The sequence below is a fragment of the Bos grunniens genome, chromosome 24 (genome assembly GCF_055505025.1).
Source record: "Bos grunniens cultivar Pamir isolate PY7600 chromosome 24, Bosgru_T2T1.0, whole genome shotgun sequence".
Lineage (NCBI taxonomy): Eukaryota > Metazoa > Chordata > Mammalia > Artiodactyla > Bovidae > Bos > Bos grunniens.
In genome coordinates, this window is record NC_141188.1 from 59,591,965 (window position 1) to 59,616,766 (window position 24,802).

General features: G+C 47.9%; 1 protein-coding gene across 8 annotated transcripts in view; it reads left to right on the forward strand.

Moving 5' to 3' along the window:
- ZNF532 (zinc finger protein 532) overlaps positions 1-24,802 on the forward strand; it is a 130,193-nt gene that overhangs the window by 85,698 nt on the left and 19,693 nt on the right. For all 8 annotated transcript variants that reach the window (XR_015154143.1, XM_086373671.1, XM_086373666.1 and 5 more), the window contains 3 exons: positions 2,029-2,205; positions 8,457-8,619; positions 11,929-12,210. Coding sequence is in view for 7 of the 8 variants with exons in the window: in XM_086373671.1 (XP_086229797.1) it covers positions 2,029-2,205; positions 8,457-8,619; positions 11,929-12,210 (622 nt within the window). In the remaining variant the exon portion in view is untranslated. The remainder of the gene's footprint in view (positions 1-2,028; positions 2,206-8,456; positions 8,620-11,928; positions 12,211-24,802) is intronic.

Below are 24,802 nucleotides of genomic sequence, written 5' to 3' on the forward strand. Positions count from 1 at the left end.
AAGAGGGAATTAGAGGATTGTATACTATAAGCATTTTATTATGTTTTTAATTTAAAAAATGAAGAGAAACTTGATTGGTATCCAGAACACAAAGGGCTTCGGCTCTGGTAAATATTTGTTAGCAGGCTAGATGTTTAGAAGCATTAGAATGCCGTAGGAACCCTTCCAGTTCTCCTCCTACTTTTCAACCTTATTTACAGTCCTCATTGGCCCCTGTTGCCCATGAATCTTTCTTCCCACTTGCAGGCAGATATTTTACAACTGTCTCTTAAGTTCTTTTAATTTTTTTTACTTTCTCCTCATATTAAGGCAGGCTTTCCCTTGCTTCCATGAAGCTCTTCGGGCCAAGCCTCAGCCACTTCCTTTGTCAGCAGTTGATTCTCTAACCTCTTGCTGGATTTCTTAGGGGTTAAGTCTTCCTCTGACTCCAGGAGACTCGGGAGGATTCGCCCTTCCTGGGTGTTTTGCCCTTGCACCGATCACCTGTACTCTTGCCGGGAAAAATGTTTTGTTTATGATTCGTGATGTACCGTGTGCTTCAGTTTAATAGTTAGCAACCCAGCTATTTTCATTTTAGATGATCTTCTTCTTTCATAGGAGTCACAGGCTTCTAGGGTTGGGAAGGACTAATTTATCTAGTCCAGCTCTTCTCATTTACAAGTGAGACACTGGCCCAGAGAGGATCGGAACCTGTTCAGGCAACCCAAGTTCATATTAACTCAGGATCGTTTCAGGGTGGTTGGGTGGCTTTTTTGCCTGAAATAGTAGTTCAGGTAGATCAGACAGAGGAGGTTTCCTTATTCTCCTATTGTTATTTACTGCTTTATATATATAATATATATTATATACATATTTATTTATTATATATACTGCTGAACAGGATGCCTTCAGTCACTTGAAATGCTAAGGCATTAATTACCGTTTTTATAAAATGCTCACAAAGCTTACTTAACACGGCACACTCGATGGAACACGCGTAATTCAGAGTGTGCCGCTCGGTGTGACTTTGGCAGCCGCTCCCTGAATTGGGAGGGAGCTTCTAAGACAGAAGCATCTTAGGTTCAGCCCTGTCTGCAGCCCCCCTCCAGGTCAGCCTCTCACGTTCACGGCCAGGACACGGCTGCCAGGTGTTGAAAGGCCTGTCCTTGCGGGTCAGCAGAGAGACCACCCTCGACTAATCTTCAGGGGTGGGCCGACAAGGACGCCTAAGCGATAAATGGGTGGACTCTCAGTGGTGCTGGGAGTCCCTCCATGAGAAAGATGAGGCTGGGGGACGTGTCTCCATACTTGTGAAGTTTGTTTCTGTAGGGCTAGATCTGAGTGAGGAGTGGGCTAACCATCAAATTAGTATTAATTCAAGAAGAGGTGAGCTCGAGAGGCCATTTATTGGGGGAGGTTTGTCCTTTAGCAGTTTATCATTCGCGTCATTCTCAAACAGATGTCATGTGCTTAAATGAAATTTCCGGGAGACCAATGCACTAGGTGCTTGGCCTTCTCTACAGTAGCCCCAGGTACGTTTGCCGCCTCGGGGTGGACAGGACGCTGCCTCGGCTTTGAGCCAGTCCTCATTTGTCCCTCTGGGTCCCTCTGTCACTGGCATGTAGTATCAGAAGAATTCTTCCAGCGGGTCTTGGGGATGGGTGAGACCCTCAGCATCTAGCTGTGGTCATCCTCTCAAAGCCGGAAGCCATAGGGTCTTGCTGTGCTCCTGGCCTTGACATGGCCTCACGCTCCATCGGACCCACCGCAGTCTGGAATCTGGATGTTCATGCCTAGGCACTTTATAAAAGATGCTCAAAAAAATAGTCTCTCGGAGTTTCATTTTTCTTTTTCCTAATCTTCCTTCTCAACTATATGAAGATAATTTGATCTGTTGTAAATGGAAGAAACCCCACATGTTTAAAAAAAAAAACTACAAAAAACCCAGAAGGGCCATTTTCAGTATGTTCACGTGAGCCAGTCTTGCACAGTCACGCCACACAGGTCTGACGGTCTCGTGCTGACGCTCGTGTGTTTGTTTTCTAACAGATGTGTGCACTGCAATGTCGTGTACTCAGATGTGGCCGCACTGAAGTCTCACATTCAAGGTTCTCACTGTGAAGTCTTCTACAAGTGTCCTATCTGTCCAATGGCGTTTAAGTCTGCCCCAAGTACACACTCTCATGCCTACACGCAGCATCCTGGCATCAAGATAGGAGAACCAAAGTAAGTCGCGCTGCCTTTCAGCTCTTCTCCACTCCTTTCTCAGGAATTTAGAGGAGGTGGTAGTTCGGTGGGGTAAAATTTCAAGACGTGAAGGATTTCGCCGCTGTGCAAACTGTGATGCTCGTGAAAGACAGCGTATAACTTCCTGAAGCCTTCAGTACTGTCCAGGGTGAGGTCTTTGTCCAAAAATGTCACTGTTTATGCTCTTGTCATCAGTTTTTGCTAAATGAACATTGACCGATTTTGTTCTTTTAAGATGATTTTTCCTAGGTTCTCGGAAGCCAAAAAAAAAAAAAAAAAAGTCAACTTTTCAATTTTCATAGTTTCTTTTTTCATCTGATACACTTTTCGCAGTACCATTCAGAAGATGAAGTCAACTGAAGACCCTGGTTCCTGAACTTAACTTCATAGCCAGTATAAGTCTTGGACTAGTAAAAGTAAATTTCATTTTTTGCCTTAATTTCCATCTTACTTGTGTCAGGATTTTCCTCATGGAGTCTTAAATCCCGCAGTGGATTAGTTATAGCTGGTGGCCTGCCGTGGCGGCAGCCTGGCAGAGAGGAGAGAGTGGGGGCCCTGGGGTCAGAATCCGGCCATCACCCACCAGAGCGGTGACCTTGGCCCCACCCCGACCCTGGCAAAGTGAGGGTCACACGCCTGTCCCAGATTTTGCTGGAGGTGAAGCAGAGTGAAGCATTTGGAATGCCTCCACGGGGCCCCTCTGCCTGGCGCGTGGGGGCCCACAGCCTCCGCTCCCGCTCCTTGCTCACCCGGCCCCGGGTCCGATGGCCAGGCTGACGGCAGTGTCTTCCTGTGTGGCTCGTGGCCGTGCATAATTCGATAATTACGTGTGGCTAGAGCTGCTGCCTCAAACCTATTGCTGTGTTTTTCTCTGAACCTATAATCAAGGAAGTATTGGGGGAGATACGTGTACATGCCATATTGTATGTGTTTGGTTTTTCATGAAGCGTTTAGTCTGGGGGACGTGTTTGTGGCTCAACGTGATAGAAATGACCCTGTTCACTAAAAAGCTATGAGAAAATGGAGTTTTATTCTAGTGGGACCTTCAGCTGTGATCTTTGTAGGTCTTAAAAATGAAGCACATTACAAATTAGGGGATCCACATACAACTTGAGGTCATGGCTGTGAAGACAGACATTAGTGATTTTTAGTTAAACAGCCTTCAGTGGGTCATGAGGCCATGGGCGTGGTCATGGTCATGAGGCTTTTGGGCACTAACATAGTCTCCCTCCACCCCCCACTCCATAAATACAGTTTTTGACTTGGTTTTTTTATTCAAACAAATAAAACTTTATTCACTGGAATGGGTATGAAACCTGGAACAGTAGTTGCTACTTGGGAATGCAGCACAGCACATCATTAAAATAAGCTAAAACAATACTCCTCAAATTTGAGTAATGTATAGGGAAAAAGTTATTCCAATATTTTCTTAGAAAAAAATTTTTTTCTACTACCATAGCCTTTAACAAGTCCACGCCCAAATATAGGCATTAACGACTGAGTTTTAAACTATAGAACAAATTTACAAGCGAAAGTCGGCTGAACCCGCAGACCAGTGGGCTCAGTTTGCAGCAGTGACTCAGGCCTGCGCCCCGGCAGCCCTGCGGCTCCTGGGGCCCTGTGGTCCGTCTCCCGCCCTCCGGGGCTGAAGGCACCCCTTTCGCCAAACAGACTCCCGTCAAGCCCGCCTCACTGTGCCGCCCCGGAAGCCGGTTGGCCCGTGTTTGACCAGGAAACTTTCTTTCAACGTTAGATCCCTGTTCTGTTCAATTTGTTGTCATCGTTTAGTCACAAAGTCATGTCCGACTCTGTGTGACCCCATGGACTGTAGCCCACCAGGCTCCTCTGTCCATGGGATTCTCCAGGCAGGAACACTGGAGCGGGTTGCCATTTCCTCCTCAAGGGGATCTTCCTGACCCAGGGAGCGAACCCAAGTCTCCTGCCTTGGCAGGTGTGTTCTTGAGTGCTGAGCCACTGTTAAGTCAGCCCCACATTAAGTGAGTAGAACCTCACGTGTGAAACCTCACAGTGGTGTTTGGTTAACAGGTGGTTTTATGTGGAAGATCCAACATTATGCAAACAGCGTATGTTAATTTTTAAAGATCAATATAAAAATCCCCACCCCATGTTTCCTTTAGAGAATATATGCAAGTCTGAGAATGAACCTCAGCTTGAAAGGCGTGACATAGGATTTTTATTTCAAACATACATGTAGTGCCCATTATGTCCAGGAACCATCCCAATGCTTCATTTCTTGTTTTCCCGTGTGTAGTCAGGCACTTTTCCCTGCCTTGTCAAGGGAACTTTGAATGCCCTTTCATCTTTTCTGGGTAATCTTGAGATCATTGTGAATGTCCGCTGCTAAAATTTTACAGCGATACATTGAGTGACTTTTTTTTAATGTCTTCCTTGACGGCTGAATAACCAGCAGTATTTTGGGCCGCACTGTCCTTCTCTTTGCTGCTTCTAACTGCATGCAAGTCGAGAAACGAGGACTTTAGAGTGAAGAACTGGGTAAGAAACAGAGCTTGGAAACAGGTTGCCAGGACATAAAGCCACGCACAATGTCATCATGGCATGGTGGAGGGCTTTGCTTCACACGAAGACAAATTTGAAGAGCCGACCTCGGATTTACGAGGCAGCACGCAGATTCTCTGGTCTCTGAGCCATCTGTGAGGGGGCCGTGGTGCAGATCCCCCAGGACAGGCGTGGGCACGTGTCGTGCCTTGTAGCTGGCTGGAGCCCTAGTGGCCGTGGAGGCACTTGGCTGCGGTTTTGAGCTTAGAATCCTCTATCATTCACGCGCTTTTTTACATTCAGGTGTTGCGCTCTGTCCTGACCCGAGGGTGGGTATTTAGACTTACTCTTTCTTTCCCACCTGCTACTTTCCTCTCCGCTCCCCTGCGGTTCCTTTTCAGCGCCTTCCCCCCCTGCACTGTTCCAGTCCAGTTCTCCTGATGTTCACTCAGGCTCACATTTGGGGTCAAGTCACATTTGCAGGTTCAGCTTTCATAGCCCCTCCCCTGCCAGTCGCATGCCCCGGGGCTGTGCCCGTGTGGACGCTGCCTTTGTGCCGACCGGTCACCCCGTCCCGAGTGCCCTCGCGGCTCCCCGCCTGCAGGTCCCCCCGTGGTTCCTCCCTGCCAGTCTTCTGTGCTCACGGTCTAGCTCTGTGTCGGCGAGGGTCGTGGCACCCTTATTTGGGCTTTTCTGATATTAGCACCTGTTTTTTTAATTTTGTGATCATCTCCGACACAAGAGTTGGAAGAGCACTGTGGAGAACTCGTGTGTCCCCTCTACCCACGTGCCCCAGCTGTTAGCCTTCCCAACACCTGGTTCATCCTTTGATCTTTTCTCTCTGTATCTTTCCCTCTCTTCCTCCCACTTAGGAATAATGGGGCCTCAGGGCAGAAATGTTTGGGTGTGTTCCGCCTCTCCTCCCAAGAACACTCATGTGCGTTATTACCACCATCTAGTCTCCCAGCATGAAGGCAATGGCACCCCACTCCAGTAGTCTTGCCTGGAAACTCCCAGGGACGGAGGAGCCTGTTGGGCTGCAGTCCATGGGGTCAAGAAGAGTTGGACACGACTGAGCGACTTCTCTTTCACTTTTCACTTTCATGCATTGGAGAAGGAAATGGCAACCCACTCCTGTGTTCTTGCCTGGAGAATCCCAGGGATGGGGGAGCCTGGCGGGCTGCCGTCTGTGGGGTCACACAGAGTCAGACACGACTGAAGTAACTTAGCAGCAGCAGCAGTCTCCCAGCATGGGTTTATATTTTGCCATCCAGTTGATAGATCCCATGAAAATTTCTCCAACTGTGAGATACTTTGTTTTTTTGTTTTTTTTCCTTTTTTCTCTTCCTGGTACAGAATCTCATCTAGGAGCCCATTGCGCATCTAGTCGTCCAGTGCGCTTCCATCTGGAGCAGTGCTCAGTCTTTGCTGCTCACATCCTGCAGGGGATTTCAGCCTCGTGTTGTTTTTTTTTTCTTTTTTCCCTACTTTTTGGCCACGCAGTGTGGCTTGTGGGGTCTTAGTTCCCCGACCAGGGATTGAACCCGAGCCCCGTGCATTGGAAGTGTGGAGTCTGAACCCCTGGACAGCCAGGGAAGGCCCCGGCCCGTGTCCTGAAGATGACCCTCCTTCCCGCCCTGTCCCGCGCTCTCACAGCTGGACTCAGGGTGCGTCCTCTGGCAGGAATCTCCTTGCACCTTCGGGGATGCTCCCTGCATGCCTGTCCCTCTGGGGATGCTCGCCTCCATCCTCTGGTCCACTTGGCGGTACCCAGATAACTGCCCTGTGTGGTCACTGTTTCCCCTGGATATTTGATAGTGGTTTGTGAGGCGCATTCCAGCAACCTGTTCCTCAGAATAGTAGATTATGTCTGAGGTGAATAGATTATGTCCTGTTTTCTACTTTCTTTGCAGCTCAGTAGAAGGTAACCGAGCAAAACAAAACGGAAGGAATGTAGCACACGTAAGCGCAAGCCATGCCGATTTTCGTGAAGCAGATACTTCTGAAACTAGGAGGAGTCCTGAGAAAATTTTTTAACCTAGCTAGTAAATCTTAGTTCTTTTCTAAGAATGCAATCCTAGTTTTCTAATGCAATCCTAGCTCTTTTCTTGAGACTATTCTTTTTTTTTTCTTATTGCTAGGTGCTAATTTAAGAAAGATCAGGAAGTATAAGCAGGCAAAACAGTTACAGGAATAGGTTAATAAGTAAATAAATAGGGGTATTAGCACCCAGCTGAGAGGACAACAGTTACATGCTGTTTCTTTTCTGTGCTGCTTTTTCAAAATGTGAGCCCATCCTCCATCCTGTCTTCTTACCTGTTTTCTTTAAAATTTGCATGAAGATCATTCCATGTCATTGGTATATGTCTGCATGTTCATACATTATTGCTCTTGTTTACTTATACTGGATGTTTGGGTTCTTTCCAGCTGTTAGCTATTTCAGACAGTGGGGAAGTGCTCATCTCTGGTAGATGTTAATGTACCACCTTTGAGCTGAATGATAAAATCCTGTAAACCACGTCTGATATTAAAAAAATACCCCCTTCTCCCAGTCACGGGTGCTTGTGCTCTATGCCAGGGTAGCTGACATGTCAGGATCTTCTAAAATCATATGCTGCTCATGCTCGTTACGTTTATAAAACTCATGTGGAAAAAGAGGGGGAAAATCTGTAGTTTTGGGGCAGAGAAATGCAAAGACCCTGTGAGGACAGACAGGTGGTTCCCAGGGAGGGCGTCCCTCCTTTCCGCCGTCCTGCAGAAATGGCGAGGATGCCTTGGGTGTTCTTTCTTGTTGGACTGCCGACTCGGGCCAGGCTCTCTCTGCCGTTCCCCTCGCTGCTTTTGGGAGTTTTCTGTGCAGGTGCTCCTGGCTCTTCAGAGGAGACACTGGCACCCCCAGGGTCTCCTCTCAGGGCCAGGACGGCTGTGTTGGAAAATGGGGACCCCCTGAGTGTCCTGGCGAACCCCTGGAGGTGAAGGCTGGGAGTGAGGAGTCTGGGTCCTTGGATTCTCCCAGACGCCCCCCACCCCCCGCCCCGCTCAGGATCCAGCGGAAAGTGTTGATGGGTGAAGGGAGTGTCCAGAAGGCTCAGAGCCACTGAATTCACATAAGGAGGCTGCCTAGCAGTCCCGTACTAGGTAGGGAAGTGGTTTGTGGCGGACAGTGATTATTTTAAACCAGGTAGAGACAGTAGGTATTCAAGCATTGAAGCAACGTTTGATTTGTGGATTTTCTTTTATGGGTCTGTATTTCATGTATAATTGTTCCCTGGTGCAGGGCTTTCAGTGTTAAGGAAAGGCAAAGAAATAGTGAGATTCAAATGTAAAATTCTACTAACTCTGAAAGACAACCTGCAGCAAGTAGCAGCATGTTCAGGCATCCCGAGATGTGTGGGCCTGCTTAGTTCATCAGTCAGTTTCTCTTTCAGGTTAGGGTAGCACCATTCCCTCGTCTGATCTTTAAAACTGTTTCAAAAAAAAAGCGAAAGGATGCTTTTGCTCTTGTTAAAGTAGCTCACAAGTGAAGATGTGTCGGAGCGTGTCTGTACCGAAATGTTGCTCTGGAAGATTTGTCTCAAAGCTAAACCGTTCTGTTCTCTTCACTGCGTTTGTGTGCGTTCGCCTCCTGAATTCTTGGATGCGAAGTGGCGGTTCCTTTGGCCTGAGCGATGAGGGCTGACTGACATTCCCCGCACCTCTTTCTTCTGTTTTAGAATAATATATAAGTGTTCCATGTGCGACACCGTATTTACCCTGCAAACCCTGCTGTATCGCCACTTTGACCAACACATCGAAAACCAGAAGGTGTCTGTCTTCAAGTGTCCAGACTGTTCTCTTTTATATGCACAGAAGCAGCTCATGATGGACCATATCAAGGTGCGTGCCTCTCCTCTGTCCTTTCAGGGAGCTGTAGATGCAAACGTCGGTCGTAAGTCAGGGCTGAGCCGTAGACTACAGGACAGCACGAGCGGCGCTGTTGAGGGAAGGGGTGGACGCTGGTCGTTGCTAGTGAGCAGTTGACAGCGTGCAGCCATCGAGCTCTCTTGACTGAGAGATGCTTTTTAATCCCGAGTCCTGGCCTGCATATCACAAAAAAATCAGAGCCAAGTAACAAATGCATGCCCTGACTGTACGAAGAATAATACAGTCATAGACTTTTTATTTTCCCTCTTCTATGAAAATGATGGCTGTGAAGTTTACTTTTTTGAGAACTTGGTGTTAGGTAGGATTTAGAAATAGGGACTCTGATGAGTTATGTTAATTCATATAAATATTGATATGTTTGGAAAAATAAAGATTTTCCCCTTGAAATTACTTGAGCAGTTATGTTCGCATTATAATTAACACCCCTGAATCTCATAGTCTTTTTTCTTTTTAAAGCAAGTTTCCATGTAAACTGACGGTGTCCAGGATACGGCACAGTATCTGGCGCCTGATGGGTGCTCAGTCTGTGAAGTGAATAAGTGTCCAGTCTGGACGACCCACTCTCTCCCCAAAGGGGCACCTGAATCTCTCGATAGCCTTTTAAGCTCACTAAGGACAGCTTAGTTACCAGCCTCTTAGCTGTCCACTGGGAGAAGGTTAAGCAATTTTATTCCTGTGTCATTAGGAGATAATATCCATCAGCTCTCAGAGATTAAAGTGACGTCCTTTTTAAAAAGAGAAACAGCAGACCCAGTATTACCATGAACTCAGCCTCTTAGTTTTTCTCTTAAATGTATTATACAGAAAAGGTCATTTGAAAGAGCACATCAAATCTCTAAATTATTCTGACCTCGGGTCAGTTAAATGATGGCAGTGTTAATCCTTGAAAGTTCCTGTGTTGAATGTGTATGAGCTCACGGAGCGTAACTGCCTGTTAAAACAGACTCAAAGCCTCCGAGAGGCCACTCGCCAGAGGCCCGGCGCAGGCAGTGACGGCGTGGTGGAACTAGGGAGGATAAAATGCATGGGAGACGGGTTTCGTCATTCTCACTTTAAGTACAGTAAGATCCTCTTAAGAGGTTTTAAAGGTTTTTCCTAAAATTACAAAATCACCTTGACAATAAATATTTAACGAATGATCAGGAAAAACTACAGACTGCTTAAATAAAAACACAGGGACTTGGGAATTAGATTCAAATATTTTAAATGTTCAATAGGAGGGCTGGGTGGGGTGCAAAGAAGAGAAAGAAAAGGTGCTTCTTAAGAGGCTTTTATCTGCTTTCTGGAATTCATCGTTATGTCTGCAAGTGGCATGGTTAGGATCTTCCTGTGTTAATAGCAAATCTGGAGGAATACAGGGTTCCAGGAAACAAGAGACTGAAGAAGCGGGATTAAACCTGTGCCCACCAGGAGGAAAGAATGGTTTTTAGTCGTTTCAACCTTTACGAGACTCCATGGCACAGAAGCAGTGGGATGCTCACTCACGTTCTTACTTCACGTATGTTCTGTACATTCTAGAGCACCGTCCTGCCTCTGTGTATTCAGAGCCAGGTCAGAACAAGTGTCGGGGCGCCCTGTTTTTACGTTTATGTATCTGAGCTTGTGAAGTTACTTACATTGTCTGATGTCTGTGCTGGTCAGGTTTTCATGTGGAAGGAATTAAGAGAAAGGAGACCAGAAACAGTGTTTTTCTACAGACATATTTATTTAGAGGTGGATTTCCATTGGCCCAGTTTAATCCAGTTTGTATCATTTCTTTGCTCTGCCACAGTGGATTTGTTCACTTTGTGGGGCCCTTGTGCTCCATGCCGGCGTCTGCCTTTAAAGTAAACTTTGAAGTTACAGGCATTCAGGTTATTTATTGGTACAGGAGCTAAGGAATCATCATTTCCAGGAGAATTCAGTTGTATTTCCTTTATTTAAAAAAAGACATTCGTCTTTAATAAATAATCTTATTTTTTACTTAAAATGTAAAAACAAGCAAATCAGAAATTCTCATTTTTGCACACGTTCAGTTGCTGTGTGGTCACAGCAGAACTCTTTGCCACTTTTTTGGTGTTTCTATAAGCAAAATAAAGCTCCTTTAGAATAAATACTTTGTTACTTTACTCTCACTTCAGCTTTTTAGTTAGTGGAAATGTATTTGCCTAGAAAATTATTTCATAAGTTTTATCAGAAGATTCGGGGGTGGTTTTCTCTGGGTTTTAAATGGTTAAAAATATAAAAACTTGGCTTCTGTCTTGCAAAGGGCCATTTAAACACAGGTGCCTCTGCTGACGCCGAGCACTGGGGCGCTGAGGTCTGTGGGGTGCGAGTCTCTGGGACCCAGTGCGCTGGGTGGGCTTGTCCTCCTGAAGATTCGAGAGCTCAGAGGCTGCTGATGAGAAGAGAAGCCCCATCCAAAGATAAACTGAGGCACAGACTGGTTTGCTGCCTTTATTTTTGTGGACTCTGGGCTTCTAGAGCTCAAAACAAAAGCCTAAGTGAGCTGGTCTTCAGGATCACATCGCACTAGTTTTACCCCAGAGGAATTTGAAATCCTGAGAGTTTACGTTGAGGCTGTTGAGGCCCTTGTGTTAATCATCTTAAACGAGCTGTTTGGACAGGCTTTTTGAGCAGCTGCTGTGGGTCGTTCACAAGTCTGGGTGCTGCATATTGTCGGTAAAAAGGAATGGATTGGGATGGGAGCGAGATTAGAATTACCAGAACTCTCCCCAGCAGAAACCCAGACTGTTAAGAAGTGTTTCAAGAATGTGAAAGGCGTTCGGTGGGGGAAAGATTTGCTGTTAACCACTGGCCTCAGGTGTTTGTTCTGGTTGGCCAGCGAAGGGGCTTGAGCTCCTAAGTATCGCTGCCTGTTTGAACGTTTCCGGGTAGGCGTGGAAGGAAAACGCTCTGCCTCAGAAGTGGTCTCGGGTAGAGGGGACTCACTCTGGTACGCTGGCGGACACACCGTGCCAGGGACGATTTGGCCTCAGTACTGGTCTTTCTTTTCGAGTTTTAAAATGGCAGAAGCAAACGAGCCCTTAATAATTATTTGAAACTAGAAACACATTAATTAGTTAACAGCAGCTGTAAAAGGTGAATGCTCCTTTATTTCTCTTCAAGTGTGTATTTTGGTTTTCTTCTTGCTGTATTAAGGACTATCTCTGAATGAATATGAGATCGTATTGAAACGTCTGTAATGTAGTAAGATGGTCTTTGTGCTCTCTTTTAGTGGTGTGGCTTGTGAAAGATCTTTCTTCTCTTTTTATAACCTAGTCTATGCATGGAACGTTGAAAAGTATCGAAGGGCCTCCCAACTTGGGTATAAACTTGCCTTTGAGCATCAAGCCTACAACCCAAAACTCCACAAACCAGAACAAAGAGGACACCCGATCCCTGAACGGGAAAGAGAAGTTGGAAAAGAAATCCCCGTCACCTGTGAAAAAGTCGCTGGAGCCCAAGAAAGTGGCCAGTCCCGGGTGGACGTGCTGGGAGTGTGGCCGGCTGTTCACACAGAGAGATGTTTACATTTCCCACGTGAGGAAGGAGCACGGGAAGGTAAGTGGCCCCTGAAAGCCTCTGTCGGTGGAAGGAAGACGTTCCAAGCTGCGGGTGCTTGCTTGGTTTTGCTGGGAATGAGGGGAGTAACCTCGAAAATCACTCAATGGTCTCTGTGCCTCAGTTTCTTAGTCTATAAAATGGGCTTTCCAAGTCCTTCTGATCTCCTTCTGTGATTTTTGCTGATGACCCCAAGGCCAGTGGGGAGTTATCTACTGCCGTTGTGTTTATAGCCACGGAAACTGAGAACCATGATGAACCGAACTGACAGAAGCGTTTGAATTTCCTGGTGAGCTCTGCAGCAGATAAAGGAAAAAGGAGGAGAGAAAGAACGTGGGTGTTTTGAAAATGATCAGTAACATTTGTAATGACTTCTGTGATTCTCTCCTGAATATGGTGGTAGAAGAGAGACCTCATCTTTAAACTGTCTAGGAGAAGCTCCTATAACTCAAAATCTCCAAAAATCTCCGTGTGTGTATTTTTTTTTTCTTTTTAAAATCGTTAAATTCGCATCTCTAACTGATAAGGATTTTTTAAATGCACATTACTGGACTTCATAAAAGCAGCCGAGATGTCGGTTTGTTGCAATTAGGATCTCTAGCGTCTGCTTGCATTCGGTCGCTGTGTTACTTAAATCTCTGCTAGTCTCTCAGCCTTCCTTCTGCTGTATTGTAGTCTTGAAAGTTGACTTGTTGGAAACGCTAGGTTATGTGTCTTGTAGACTGTACCCCCGTGTTTCTGGATTCCGGTAGTTGCTTCCTTTTGACATTGTTTAATTTGTTTCTTTTTGTCCCGTGGTACCTAGGAGTTGGATTCGACTCAGGGTGAATTTTTAGACGGGAATACATCATGGGTGCTGTATTTTTATTTCACGTCCTGAGGCACCTAATGCCGGCTTGTCCCACTTTCAGTTCAGATACTCTATACTTTTAAAGCAACCATCTTTTGCTTTAATTTAAGCCAATAAAGCCATAGTTATATTAAAAAGAAACACATAGTTATTCTTGGGGAACCTGTGTAAAAAGTGCATAGGGATTGTAATTAGTATATACCAGATCCTTGAAGGAGAAGGCAATGGCATCCCACTCCAGCATCTTGCCTGGAAAACCCCATGGATGGAGGAGCCTGGTAGGCTGCAGTCCATGGGGTCGCTAAGAGTCGGACACGACTGAGCGACTTCCCTTTCACTTTTCACTTTCATGCATTGGAGAAGGAGATGGCAACCCATTCCAATGTTCTTGCCTGGAGAATCCCAGGGACGGGGGAGCCTGGTAGGCTTCCGTCTCTGGGGTTGCAGAGAGTTGGACATGACTGAAGTGACTTAGCAGCAGCAGATCCTTGAAAGATTGCTTGTATGGCGTTTACAAGTCAGGTAAAAGCATCGCCTTGTAGTCTCATTTATGCTGTTGGGGGCGCTCCTGAAGCCGTCTCGCTTGACCTTCCTGCCATTCACACGTGAACCTGAATTCACATTCACGTACACGTGCCCTTGAGCACTGATCACAGCGATCACAAATGGCAGAAAGATGTGTTTTGTTTTCTTTGGTTGACTACACTTGATTCAGAATCTCCTCGTATAAAAACTGGTGACTTACAAAATATGAATGGCTTTAGTATCGCGTGGCTCACTTGTCTCAACCTTAGATGCCCCTAATGGGCCAAAGCGTCTTAGAATATTCCTGCTAAATACTGGGCGGTTCTTATGAGCAGTACTTGATAAAGCAATTATGTAAATGCATGAACGGTAGCTCTTTCAGAGCCTGATGTGGAGATTCTAAGAAAAGTCTTCTTGGCACCTGAGCCGGGTTTAATAAACGTTGAAAGAAGAGCAGACTGTAACAATTATCCGGGAGTCCAAACCCTTCGTTTCTTACACGTTGGAGATTTCTGTAAACAACTTGGAACATTTCAGAATTTTTTTCTTCTAAATACTCTTGCACGTGTGACAGTTACTGTGTCTAGAATGTAAGATGAAGAGAAGGCTCGGAGGAAGCTGATGGGATGAGGAGGTAACCTGGGAACCTTTGCTGCGGGACCACCGCCCCTCGCAGAGGGGATGTTTGGCTTTCCAGGGTTTCAGGGTTCACTTTGAAGATGCGGGGACCCCGCTTTTTGTCCACACTCCACCTGCAGGCATCCTTGTGAATGTTCCCAGTCTCCCCCCCACTCACTCCCGCCCCCCAGCTTCAAGTCTCCCGCACCCCCAGTCTCCCTCCTGCCTTCAGAGAGCCCTGCAGGTGCCCACCCTCCACCCCTGCTCTCAGCTGGGCCCCCCCAGACCCGCCTCACCGGGGCTCCCGCTCGAGCAGGTGGTCACCCCTCTGTCTTCACCTCCCTGAGCCATGCTGGTATCTTTTCAGATTGGCGGTTCTTCTGGAAAGCTCTGTCTACCCTAAGCGTGCAACGATACACTCGCCTCGGTGTTCTGGCAAGCAGGAGAAAACATTTCTGTCCTGGAAACACTGAACTCTCTCTCTGGGAAGTTTCAGTTACCCTTACAGCTTCACTTCTCGTATATATATATATCTCGTGTATATACACATATATACGTCGTATGTATACATATGTATACACGTATATGTATATACTGTGTGAATATATGTATATACCCATGTATATATGTGTATGTGTGTTTGTGTGTGTGTGTAACTTCCAAATCTCTGTCTACAGCTGTGGTTTCTTCCCTGCATTCCAGTCCCCCTGAAATCCAGCCACCTGTCAAGTGTTTCACCTTCTTGTATAACTTACAGGAGCTTTAAGCCTACTCAACAAGGAGCTTAAACTATTCTCAAATTAAAAAAATCAGAAAGATGAGCTTGTTGTCAGTATTATTCATCCAGCAGTCGCATTCAAGGGGTGAGCATTCTCCCAGATAAATGTACAAATACGCAGTTTTATATATAGTTTTGGGGCTCATGTACCACCGGACATTCTTTCTTGTTTGCTCTAGGAGTGTCCCGGGGACCTCAGATCAGTATCCCCTCAGTGAGATAGTATCTGAGGTCATTCTCACAGATCTCTTAAATCTAGAATTTCAGGAACCTGATGGTAAATGAAAAGGTAAGAGTTGTCTGTACTTGTTCGGCTCTGAGAGCTGCTCAGTGATCTGTGATCGTTGGAGCCATTTTCTCGTTTGCTGCCAGGTGCCCCGACCCATCAAGGGACCATCGCTGAGCTTTCACTTGGATCCTGAGGCAGAGTTGCATCACTGACCTGTGGAACTTAGATGCCATCACAGTGGACCTTGTGAGACTTCCAGGGCTTGCTGGGGTTCTCTGGGGGTGTAGATGGTCCAGTTCTGTGTCTAGAAATTAGGAGCATGGGGTTTTGGGGGCTGGCACACTTGAGTGTGACTCCTTTCTCTGGCCTTTCTGAGCCTGACCATTTCAGAGAACATTGTTGAATAGCTTGGTTCTGAGCACCAGGAATGAGAACGTGGTGACTCCTAACAGTGGGTGGCCCTAGGTAAATCTTAATTTTCTTTTGTTTACAGGGTACTTGGTAGTAGGTAGCTAGGTAACAGCACAGATGGAGACTCTCTCCGCCTCCATCCCAGGACTGTTCTTTGTAGGATCTCGAAGAAGGGTCGAGATGGGACGTTGAATTTATAGCTGACTCAGGATTTAATTTCTCTCTGGAGAGAAATCTGCCATTTCAGATCAGATTTTACCCAGCATTTCTACCAATGACTTTTGACTGTAGGGAAGGAAGCTGGGAGGGAGTTTACAAGATAAAGCTGAATGAGTAAACACGGACTTTTCATCTAGGTTTTAAAAAAATCAAGCACATGGATGTGATGTGGGGCAGATAGGGTTCAGTTATCTTGCATGAAAAACGTTCCAGCTTTGTCTGCCTGTCTTAAGCCCACCCGTCCTCTGTGGCTGCAGAGACAACGTTAAATGCCTTTCATGTGGCATTGAAATCCAGCTACTGGTTCTCAAACCTTGACTGTGCCTCTGAATCCCCCTGGGAGAGGGGGATCTTAATAAGCACTCAGCTCTGGGCCCCAAGACCCCCACAGTTTCTGATGCAGTAGGTCTGGGATGGAGTCTGATAAAGTTTGCATTTCTCATAAATCTACACTTTGAGAACCAATGGTGTACCCTGCTTCTGCTGCTGCTAAGTCGCTTCAGTCGTGTCCAACTCTGCCACCCCATAGATGGCAGCCCACCAGGCTCCGCTGTCCCTGGGATTCTCCAGGCAAGAACACTGGAGTGGGTTGCCATTTGCTTCTCCAATGCAGGAAAATGAAAAGTGAAAGTGAAGTTGCTCAGTCATGTCCGACTCTTAGTGACCTCATGGACTGCAGCCCACCAGGCTCCTCCGTCCATGGGATTTTCCAGGCAAGAGTACTGGAGTGGGGTGCCATTGCCTTCTCCGATGGTGCCCTAGGTAGCAGTAAAAGTCCCTGGAGCCCATTGATTTATACAAAAGTTAAGGTTTATTTCTTGCCCGTGCAGTTTGTCACCAGTGTGAACAGTTCTCCGGGGCATCTGTCCCTCGGTGACTCAGTGACCAAGACAGTTTCTTTCATCCCTGTCATCTCAGCATAGGTGCCGCTGCAGTAGGGGAGGGGGGAAAAAGAAACTGAAGGATCACATGCCCTTATACTCTGGATGTGACGTGCAACACATACCGCTGGCCAGAACAAGTCACGTGGCCAGACGCACGGGCAGCGTAGTCGTCACTGTGCCCTGGTGGGGAGTGGGGGACAGGTTCTGTTAACCACCCAGTGCCGTCTCTGCGGCATCGGAAGTGGTGCCACCCGGGTTCTCCTGGCCCTGACTGGAGGCGGGGAGTGATGCACCTTCACTCAGGAAGGCAACCGGAAGGGGGAGGGTCTGGAAACAGTCTCAGGAGGGAAAGAGAAGTTGGAGTCCGAGGGAGCTTTAATAGCTGTTTTTTGATACCTGTATCCTCCATAGGCGAACCATTAAGTTACAGGGACTCTGGGGCCCGGTGGGTGAAATATGTACCTACTTGTCATGGGCAGGCAGATTTGGGCAGATGCCAGGTGACCACCCACACGGGGATGGGAAGGATGCCCTTCGGACTCAGTCCGGGACCAAGTGACAGCGCCCGTAGTGATGAGTGCAGTGGTGCCATGGCTCCCAGGAGGCAGGCGTGCATATGTGGTCACGGTCTAAAACGCATTTCTCACACCAGCCGTCCACCGGCAAAAAGCATGTCCTCTTCCATTGACCCAGTTTGTAGATTGAAACGGAACTTGCAGAGTTCTTGTGACCGCCAGTGGGCCTAGTCTCTGGCAGACTGGCTGCGCATTGGAAGCACCTGGAGAGCGCAAATCAGCACACACATGTCCCCAGGCCAGCTTTCCTGGCCGCGACGCTGGGGGCGGACCCGGCCCACAGAGGCTCCAGGAGCTGTGGCTCACGGGCTTGGGTGTTCTGCAGCACGTGGACCCTTGCCAGACCAGGGATCGAGCCCGTGTCCCCTTCATTGGCAGGCGGGTTCCTGCCCACTGCGCCGCCGGGGAGGCCCCGGGATGTCTTAATGTTTTTGTTTCCAGTGAGTCGGTCAGTCCGTTAGGAAAAGCCTCCCAGATCTTAGCGCCTCCTTTTTTGGCCTCAGTGGCAGGTTCCCTGGAATACTTGGAACAGCATCTTATCTTTCCTGTTGTGAAATACGCTTCCGGCATACTCTGAGACGTAGGTGGAGAGAAAGAAAGAAAGTGAAGGTGAAGTCGCTCAGTTGTGCCCGACTCTTTGCAACCCCGTGGACTGTAGCCCACCAGGTTCCTCTGTCCATGGGATTCTTCAGGCAAGGATACTGGAGTGGGTTGCTGTTTCCTCCTCCAGGGGATCTTCCCGACCCAGGGATCGAACCCGGGTCCCCCACATTGCCGGCAGACATTTTAACCTCTGAGCCACCAGGGAAAGTGGTGGGAAAGGAGGAGGGCGCGCGGAAGGATGGGGGTATCTGGAAGCCGAGCGGGGCTCTTGCCGAGTGTGTGGTCATGTGCTTGTTAAATCGTGGTGCGTTTCCTGTGTGTTTGTGTGCATGTGTTTTTTAAAAGCACCCATCCAGCCTGGATCCTAGTTACGCTTCTGAAATATGTGTTAGGGCGAAGTTTTTTCCCCTAATCTTTCTGAAACATTTTTAGGATTATAAAGTGTTACCTCAGCTTTTTGTTTGTCTTCCTGTTTTATTGTGGTATTTATTGACCACTAGTTAAGAATATGAAAACACTGTTTGCAGTTAACTTTTGGAGTTGGTTGTCATGCAGTTCCACTTTCGTTCTTTTAGCCTTACTTAGAGGTATTCCTCAGAGAAGGCAATGGCACCCCACTCCACTACTCTTGCTGGAAAATCCCAGGGACAGAGGAGCCTGGTGGGCTGCCGTCTATGGGGTCGCACAGATTTGGACATGACTGAAGCGACTTAGCAGCAGCAACAGCAGCAGAGGTATTCCTGTTGCCATTAGGCTCGCGTTACTTAGGGATACGAAAAGGCCTTTTATTTAATTAATCTGACTGTAAGAAGAGGAATAGATTTTTATCCTGAAACTCATCTTTCAGCTCTGGTGACATTAACTGTCTGCCAAAACTATACCATCCTAATGAGAGGCGGAAAAAAATCAGTTTCTCCTGTTCTTTGGCCTAGAATTTAATTGTGGTTGCTTAGGGTCTCAGGAGAAATGTATTTAAGTGAGTTGCATATTCTGTGACCAGGAGCACTTAATTGTGAACCAGGAGTTGAAGGTCACGTAAGCTAGAGTTTGTGTATTAATGCTTTGTGTAAGAAACATACAGCATTGCTGCTTTTAGGAGACTTAGCTCTAATTTGGGGCTTCCCTGATGGCTCAGCGGTCAAGAATCTGCCTGCACTGCAGGAGATGCAGGTCAGTCCCTAGGTGAGGAAGATCCCCTGGAGGAGGGCATGGCAACCCACTCCAGTGTTCTTGCCTGGAGAATCCCATGGACAGAGGAGCCTGGTTTGCTGCAGTCCATCAGGTCACAAAGAGTCAGACGCAACTCGACACACACACGTACACATCTGTAATTTTGGCCACTGAAGTTGATATTTTTATTAATATATTTAGTCTTTTATTATAATCTTAACATGTTTAAAATTTTAGACTATTTTAGTATTTGAATATTTTATTTATAATTGAAATTATACATTTATTATAATTTTACTATACTTTATGTTTCATAGTTTATTAGTATAGTTTACTATACATGATTGTATAAGTCTTCTTGGTGATTCAGTGAAAAACTTTTAATATAAAAGTGTCAAATGTTTTGGTTCAAAGCATATTAAACTGCATGTCGTTGCTGATGGTGTTGGTGACTTGCGCTGAGTTGGAAGGTGGGCTGATGAAATGACGGGCGAGGGCTCCCTGCCCGCGTGGTGTGCACCGTTTTAATAAACAGGGCACTTATCCTCGAAGCAGGCCCCGAGAAGGACGTTGTTACTAATGCTATTTTACAGACGAGGAAAGGAACCGTAGGGAAGGCTGATTTTATTACCCCAGGCTCTACAGCTTGTAAGTGGCAGAGGTAAGATTCCAGTCCTGCCTCCTCAATACACTGCTAATAAGCAGCCACTCTTTGCAGAGCAGAGAAGCTTGATACAAGTGCTCAGTTCTCGTCTCATTGGCTCTTTCAGTGTTAATATGGAACAGCTAATATGTGCCTTTCCTCACTGTCAGTTTAATTTAGGCGGTTGGCCTTGCCTAAAGTTGGTTATACCATCATTAAACGAGCGTGTGCCTGTGGTTTGGGGAGAACGTTGAGTGTAACAGTCTCAGATTCCTTAGCTGGGACTCAGGACTTCCTGGAATGACTGCCGTGGTGGGGGCAGGGCTGACTCACTGGAAAGAGACCCTGATGCTGGGAAAGATTGAGGATGGGAAGAGAAGGGGACAACAGAGGATGAGATGATTGGATGGCATCATGGGCTTAATGGGCATGAGTTTGAGCAAGCTTGGGGAGTTGGGGATGGACAGGGAAGCCTGGCATGCTGCAGTCCATGGAGTCGCAGAGTCAGACACAACTGAGCAACTGAACTGACTGACTCCTTTCAAAGAAGGTAAAAGGACAAGCTGGGTGACCAGTTTCCACTTTTGAAGTTTACTGTTTCATGAGCGACAGAAAATGAAGAAAAATAAAACCTTCAAGAAAGATTAATAGATTCTTTTGAAAATGTGACTTAAATAAGATTGTAAAATATTATTCCCAATTTTGTTTATAGCCGGAAGGGATTTTTTTCTTCAGATGTTTCAGAAAATTTGCTCTCAGATGTAAAACATTTATGTCTGCTCAGATGTTCATTGCAGCTATTTTAGGAGACATTTTTCTGGAAACTCACCAGAGGTTTCTGCAAACAAAGTTGAAGGGCTTTAAATTTATTTTTATACATGCCCAGTCATATGGTCTAAAGGGAAAGACGTGGCCACTATGAAATCACTGAAATCAGACAAGGCTTATCAGTGTACATTCCACTGAATATTAAGTATAAAATCCTCAAATTTAGGGATGTGCGTTTGTGCGTGCTAAGTCGCTTCAGTTGTGTCCAACTCTGTGTGACCTCATGGACTGAAGCCCGCCAGGCTCCTCCGTACCTGAGATTCTCCAGGCAAGAACATTGGAATGGGATGCTGTGCCCTCCTTCAGGAGATTTTCCTGATCCAGGAATCGAACCTGGATCTCCTGCATTGCGGGCGGATTCTATACTGTCTGAGCCACTAGGGAAGCCCAATTTTAAGGACGTACAATCATCTAATAACACAAAGTAGTAGGCAGATGTGTTCAGTCCCAGTTCTCAGGTCAGCAGATGTGTAGGATTTTAGGGGCTGGAGGAGCCAGAGCTGGGGCGGCCAGTGGTCCCAGTAGAGGGTCTGCGATAGAACCAGTCGACCTCCGATCAGAGCTCAGATCAGACCCAGCGGTTAGGTGACAGGTGTGTGGTAGGTCTCACAAAACCGCCAGAGCACCTGTTGGGACTGCCGTCTGTCTGTCCCGAGTGGACCAGCCCTCATGGGTGTGTTCGTGGTGGGGTCCTGAGCCCTTGGCCATCTCACCCGGGCCTTCCCACACCCGCCCGACCAGGCCCTTTCCTGTGGTTCCAGCAAAAAAACCCCAGCTGCTTCCGGCCCTTCCCGCACACCACGCCTCCTCCTTGGCTTTGCCGTTTGCAGTTCCCTTTGCCTGGGAATCCCTGTGCTCGCCTCATACCCGGGTCACTCCCCGGTGAATTCAGCTAGTCCTGCCAGCAGCTGTCCCCGCGGGGCTCCTCTGTGTTCGTCTGCTCGCCTGTGACCGCCTCAGTCGCGACAGTGCGTCCTCTCCTTATTCTCTGTCTTCGTCAGCAGCAGGGCGATCCTGGCGGGTGGAAGCAGGGCCCCAGTTGCCCTGAGCAGCGGGTCAGGGCCCCCGGGAGCCAGGCTGCCCCGGCCCGCGCTGTGGCCAGGCCCAGCCTGCGGCAGGTTCCTCTGGCTGCTTCGGTAAGCGTGGATGGCGCCTGTCGTTGTACCTTTCCACCTGGCAGGTGCAAGCCGTCTGGCCAGAAGGGGCTCACTGAACGGGTGTTAGAAGGTCACTTACAGTGCCGGTCAGCACTGAGAATCCTTGCACTTGGAGCGCAGCTGGGTGGTCCTCTTCCCAGGGCGTGTGGCAGCGCGGGCTGTCCCCACCCCTGCAGGGACCCAGCAGGGCACTATGATTTTGGAGACCGGGGACGACGCTTCTTCCCTGGGCACCTCCTGTTTATTGCTCGGGTTCAGGGGGTGTGGAGGCTCCCTGGATGCCAGGCTGGTCCTGCAACCACGTGGGAGAAATACGTTTCCGTCTGTTCTGGATGAAGGTCCTGGGACTTGCTGGCTTCAGAACGTTTCTTACTAAAACCACCACCCACAGCCAGGGACTGCCTTCCCTCCCTGTCACCCAGGAGAAGTTCTCCTCCTCTCTTGGCCTCCACTGCCCGGGACCCAGACCGGTGCCCCCTGCCCCCGCCCCCACACCCTGTGTTTTCTCAAACCTCAGCCCCTTCCTGTGCCCCTGGGCTCCCTCCCTGCCCCTGGAGCCCCCTGGAGGCAGTTGGAGGTATAGGCCCGATGGGCCGTGGACTGGGGGTGGACAGCAGTTGCTTTCATGACCTAAAATGCCCACATTTGCTCCAGGAGTTTTGTTTGTTTTTGTGTCCAGCTCTTTGCGACCCCTTGCAGGACACCAGGCTTTCTGGAGATTGCTCAAACTCACGTCCATCAAGTTGGTGATGCCATCCAACCATCTCATCCTCTGTCGTCCCCTTCTCCTCCTGCCCTCAATCTTTCCCAGCATCAGGGTCTTTTCCAATAAGTCAGCTCTTCGCATCAGGTGGCCAAAGTATTGGAGCTTCAGCTTCACCATCAGTTCTTCCAAAGAATACTCAGGGTTGATTTCCTTTAGGGTTGACTGGTTTGATCTCCTTGCAGCCCAAGGGACTCTCAAGAGTCTTCTCCAACACCACAGTTCAAAAGCATCAATTCTTCAGCGCTCAGTCTTCTTTATGGTCCAGCTCTCACATCTGTACACGACTACTGGAAAAACCGTAGCATTGACCAGACGGACCTTGGTCAACAAAGTGACACGGCTGTGGAATTAGTTTTCTTCATTGAACCAGAGCGGAAAGTGGTGGTGAGGCTTCAGAATATTGGTTCAGTGTTGCTGTACAATGTGAGAAGGCTTGTATGTGCTTCTCCAGGAATGCAACATCCATTTGTTACCTCCTTAGGAAAATGTGTTTCTAAGTCCAGCTGGCAGACCAGATTTTTAAGTTTTAAGAATGTAGCACCCTCTTCTGTAAGCTGATACTATATTGAAGCCCAAAACAACCAGAAAATAATTTTACATCCCAAAGTGGGGGCGTCAAAGGAAATAACAAGGCCGTCCTGGCTTCGGTGGTCTTGGCAAGAATCAAAAATAGATGGCTCTGGAATGTGGCTCAGAGGTCACAGGTTCCCGGGGGGGTTTAGTTTATAGCTGGGAAGACTTCAGACCCACGAGGCTGCCCAAGGACCAGTAGCCCTTCCCTCCGCCTCAAGGTCGGATGTGGCTTTGAAGCAGTCCCCCACGTTGTGAGAACACATTCCCATTGTGGGGCAGGAGGTGAGCTGAAGCCCGGGGCAGGGCTGGAGCGGAGGGAGGTCCTGGACCACATCAGTGTCTGCCCGGGGCTCCCCACGCATTGCCGGTGGAGTTGAAAGGGTTTGTCGGCGGAAGAAGGTGGGAATCCCTGAAGTCACTTGTTCACGTCCACGCCCACCAGAGTCACCACACACCACACCGCCACCCAGCCACACCCAGGACGGCCCACAGCAGCTGAGGGTTCGTTCCCACCCCGTGCGGGTCGCACCGCGGCTCGTGTGTGCTCTCGTACCTTCCGGTTTGGGAGTTGAGAACACCTGCCCGCTTGCCACTTTAATGTGGTTTATCAAGAGGGCTGCAGAGATTAATACAAGACGTAGGACTGGGATTAAGAAGAAAGCCACCATCGTTGGCTTTAACGTCCATGGTTTTGATGTCTGGGCTTGTTTACTTTCTGAAATTACTTTCAAAGTACTGACAGATCATCTGATGAAAACAGTGATCATCTTTAAAAGGAATAGCTAGTTTCTTTTCTCTTTTGATTTGTGGAAATAAATATTTACTTATTTCGAAAGATTGTACTTAGGCCTTCAGGGGGTATGTTTTAATTATTTTAATTTTTTATTCTATAGTAGTATTTGTTTCTTTCATGAAACAGTGATTGTCAGAGGGGGAAAAATAAATTTTCACAATACCTCTTTTCTATTTAGGTTGCTTTTGAATTTAAAAGGGCAGAAAAGCTGTTTTAAAAATTACATTAAGGACTTTCCCAGTGGTACAGTGGATAAGAACCTGCCTCCCAGGGCAGGGGACGCGGGTTCGATCCCTGACCCGGGAAGATTCCCATGTGCCGTGGAGCAACTGAGTCCATGGACCACAAGTACTGAGCCCATGCTCGAGAGCCCGGGAAACGCAGCAACCGCGCCCTCTCGCTGCAGCTGCTGAAGCCCGAGCACCCCGGGGCCTGTGCTCTGCAGCAAGAGAAACGGCCGCAGTGAGAAGCCCACACAGCGCAGGGAAGAGTAGCCCCCGCTCACCACAGCTGGAGAAAGCCCGGGCACCAGGGCAAAGACAACAACAGCCAGAAACACATTTTAAAAGGGAAACGCTCCGTGTGTGTTTCCTTCCCCGTGGTCCCCTCCTTAAAGACTGGGTTCTCTGACAGCAAAAGTAATAGAGGAATAATTGTGTCCCCCATCCGGGGGCATACATTTCAAGAGTCAGGGAGGCTCAGAAGACAGAGGACAAACCCTTAAAAATAGAAGGATGGGCAGGAAACCAAACCAGACCTGGAAGAAATGGGCAGCGCAGAATTATTCTGCTCTGCTGTGATCTTTGATCCCTGAATGTCTTAGCAAAATACAGCAGCACCCAGCCCATGGCGCCTGTCGTTCTGGTTTTCTCTTTGTGAAAACCTGAAGGAGAGAGAAGCGTGACGGGTCAGGAGTTACGGGGCAGGGCCTCTGGTGGAGTTGACGCAGGAGCGTGGAGGCCCGGGGCGT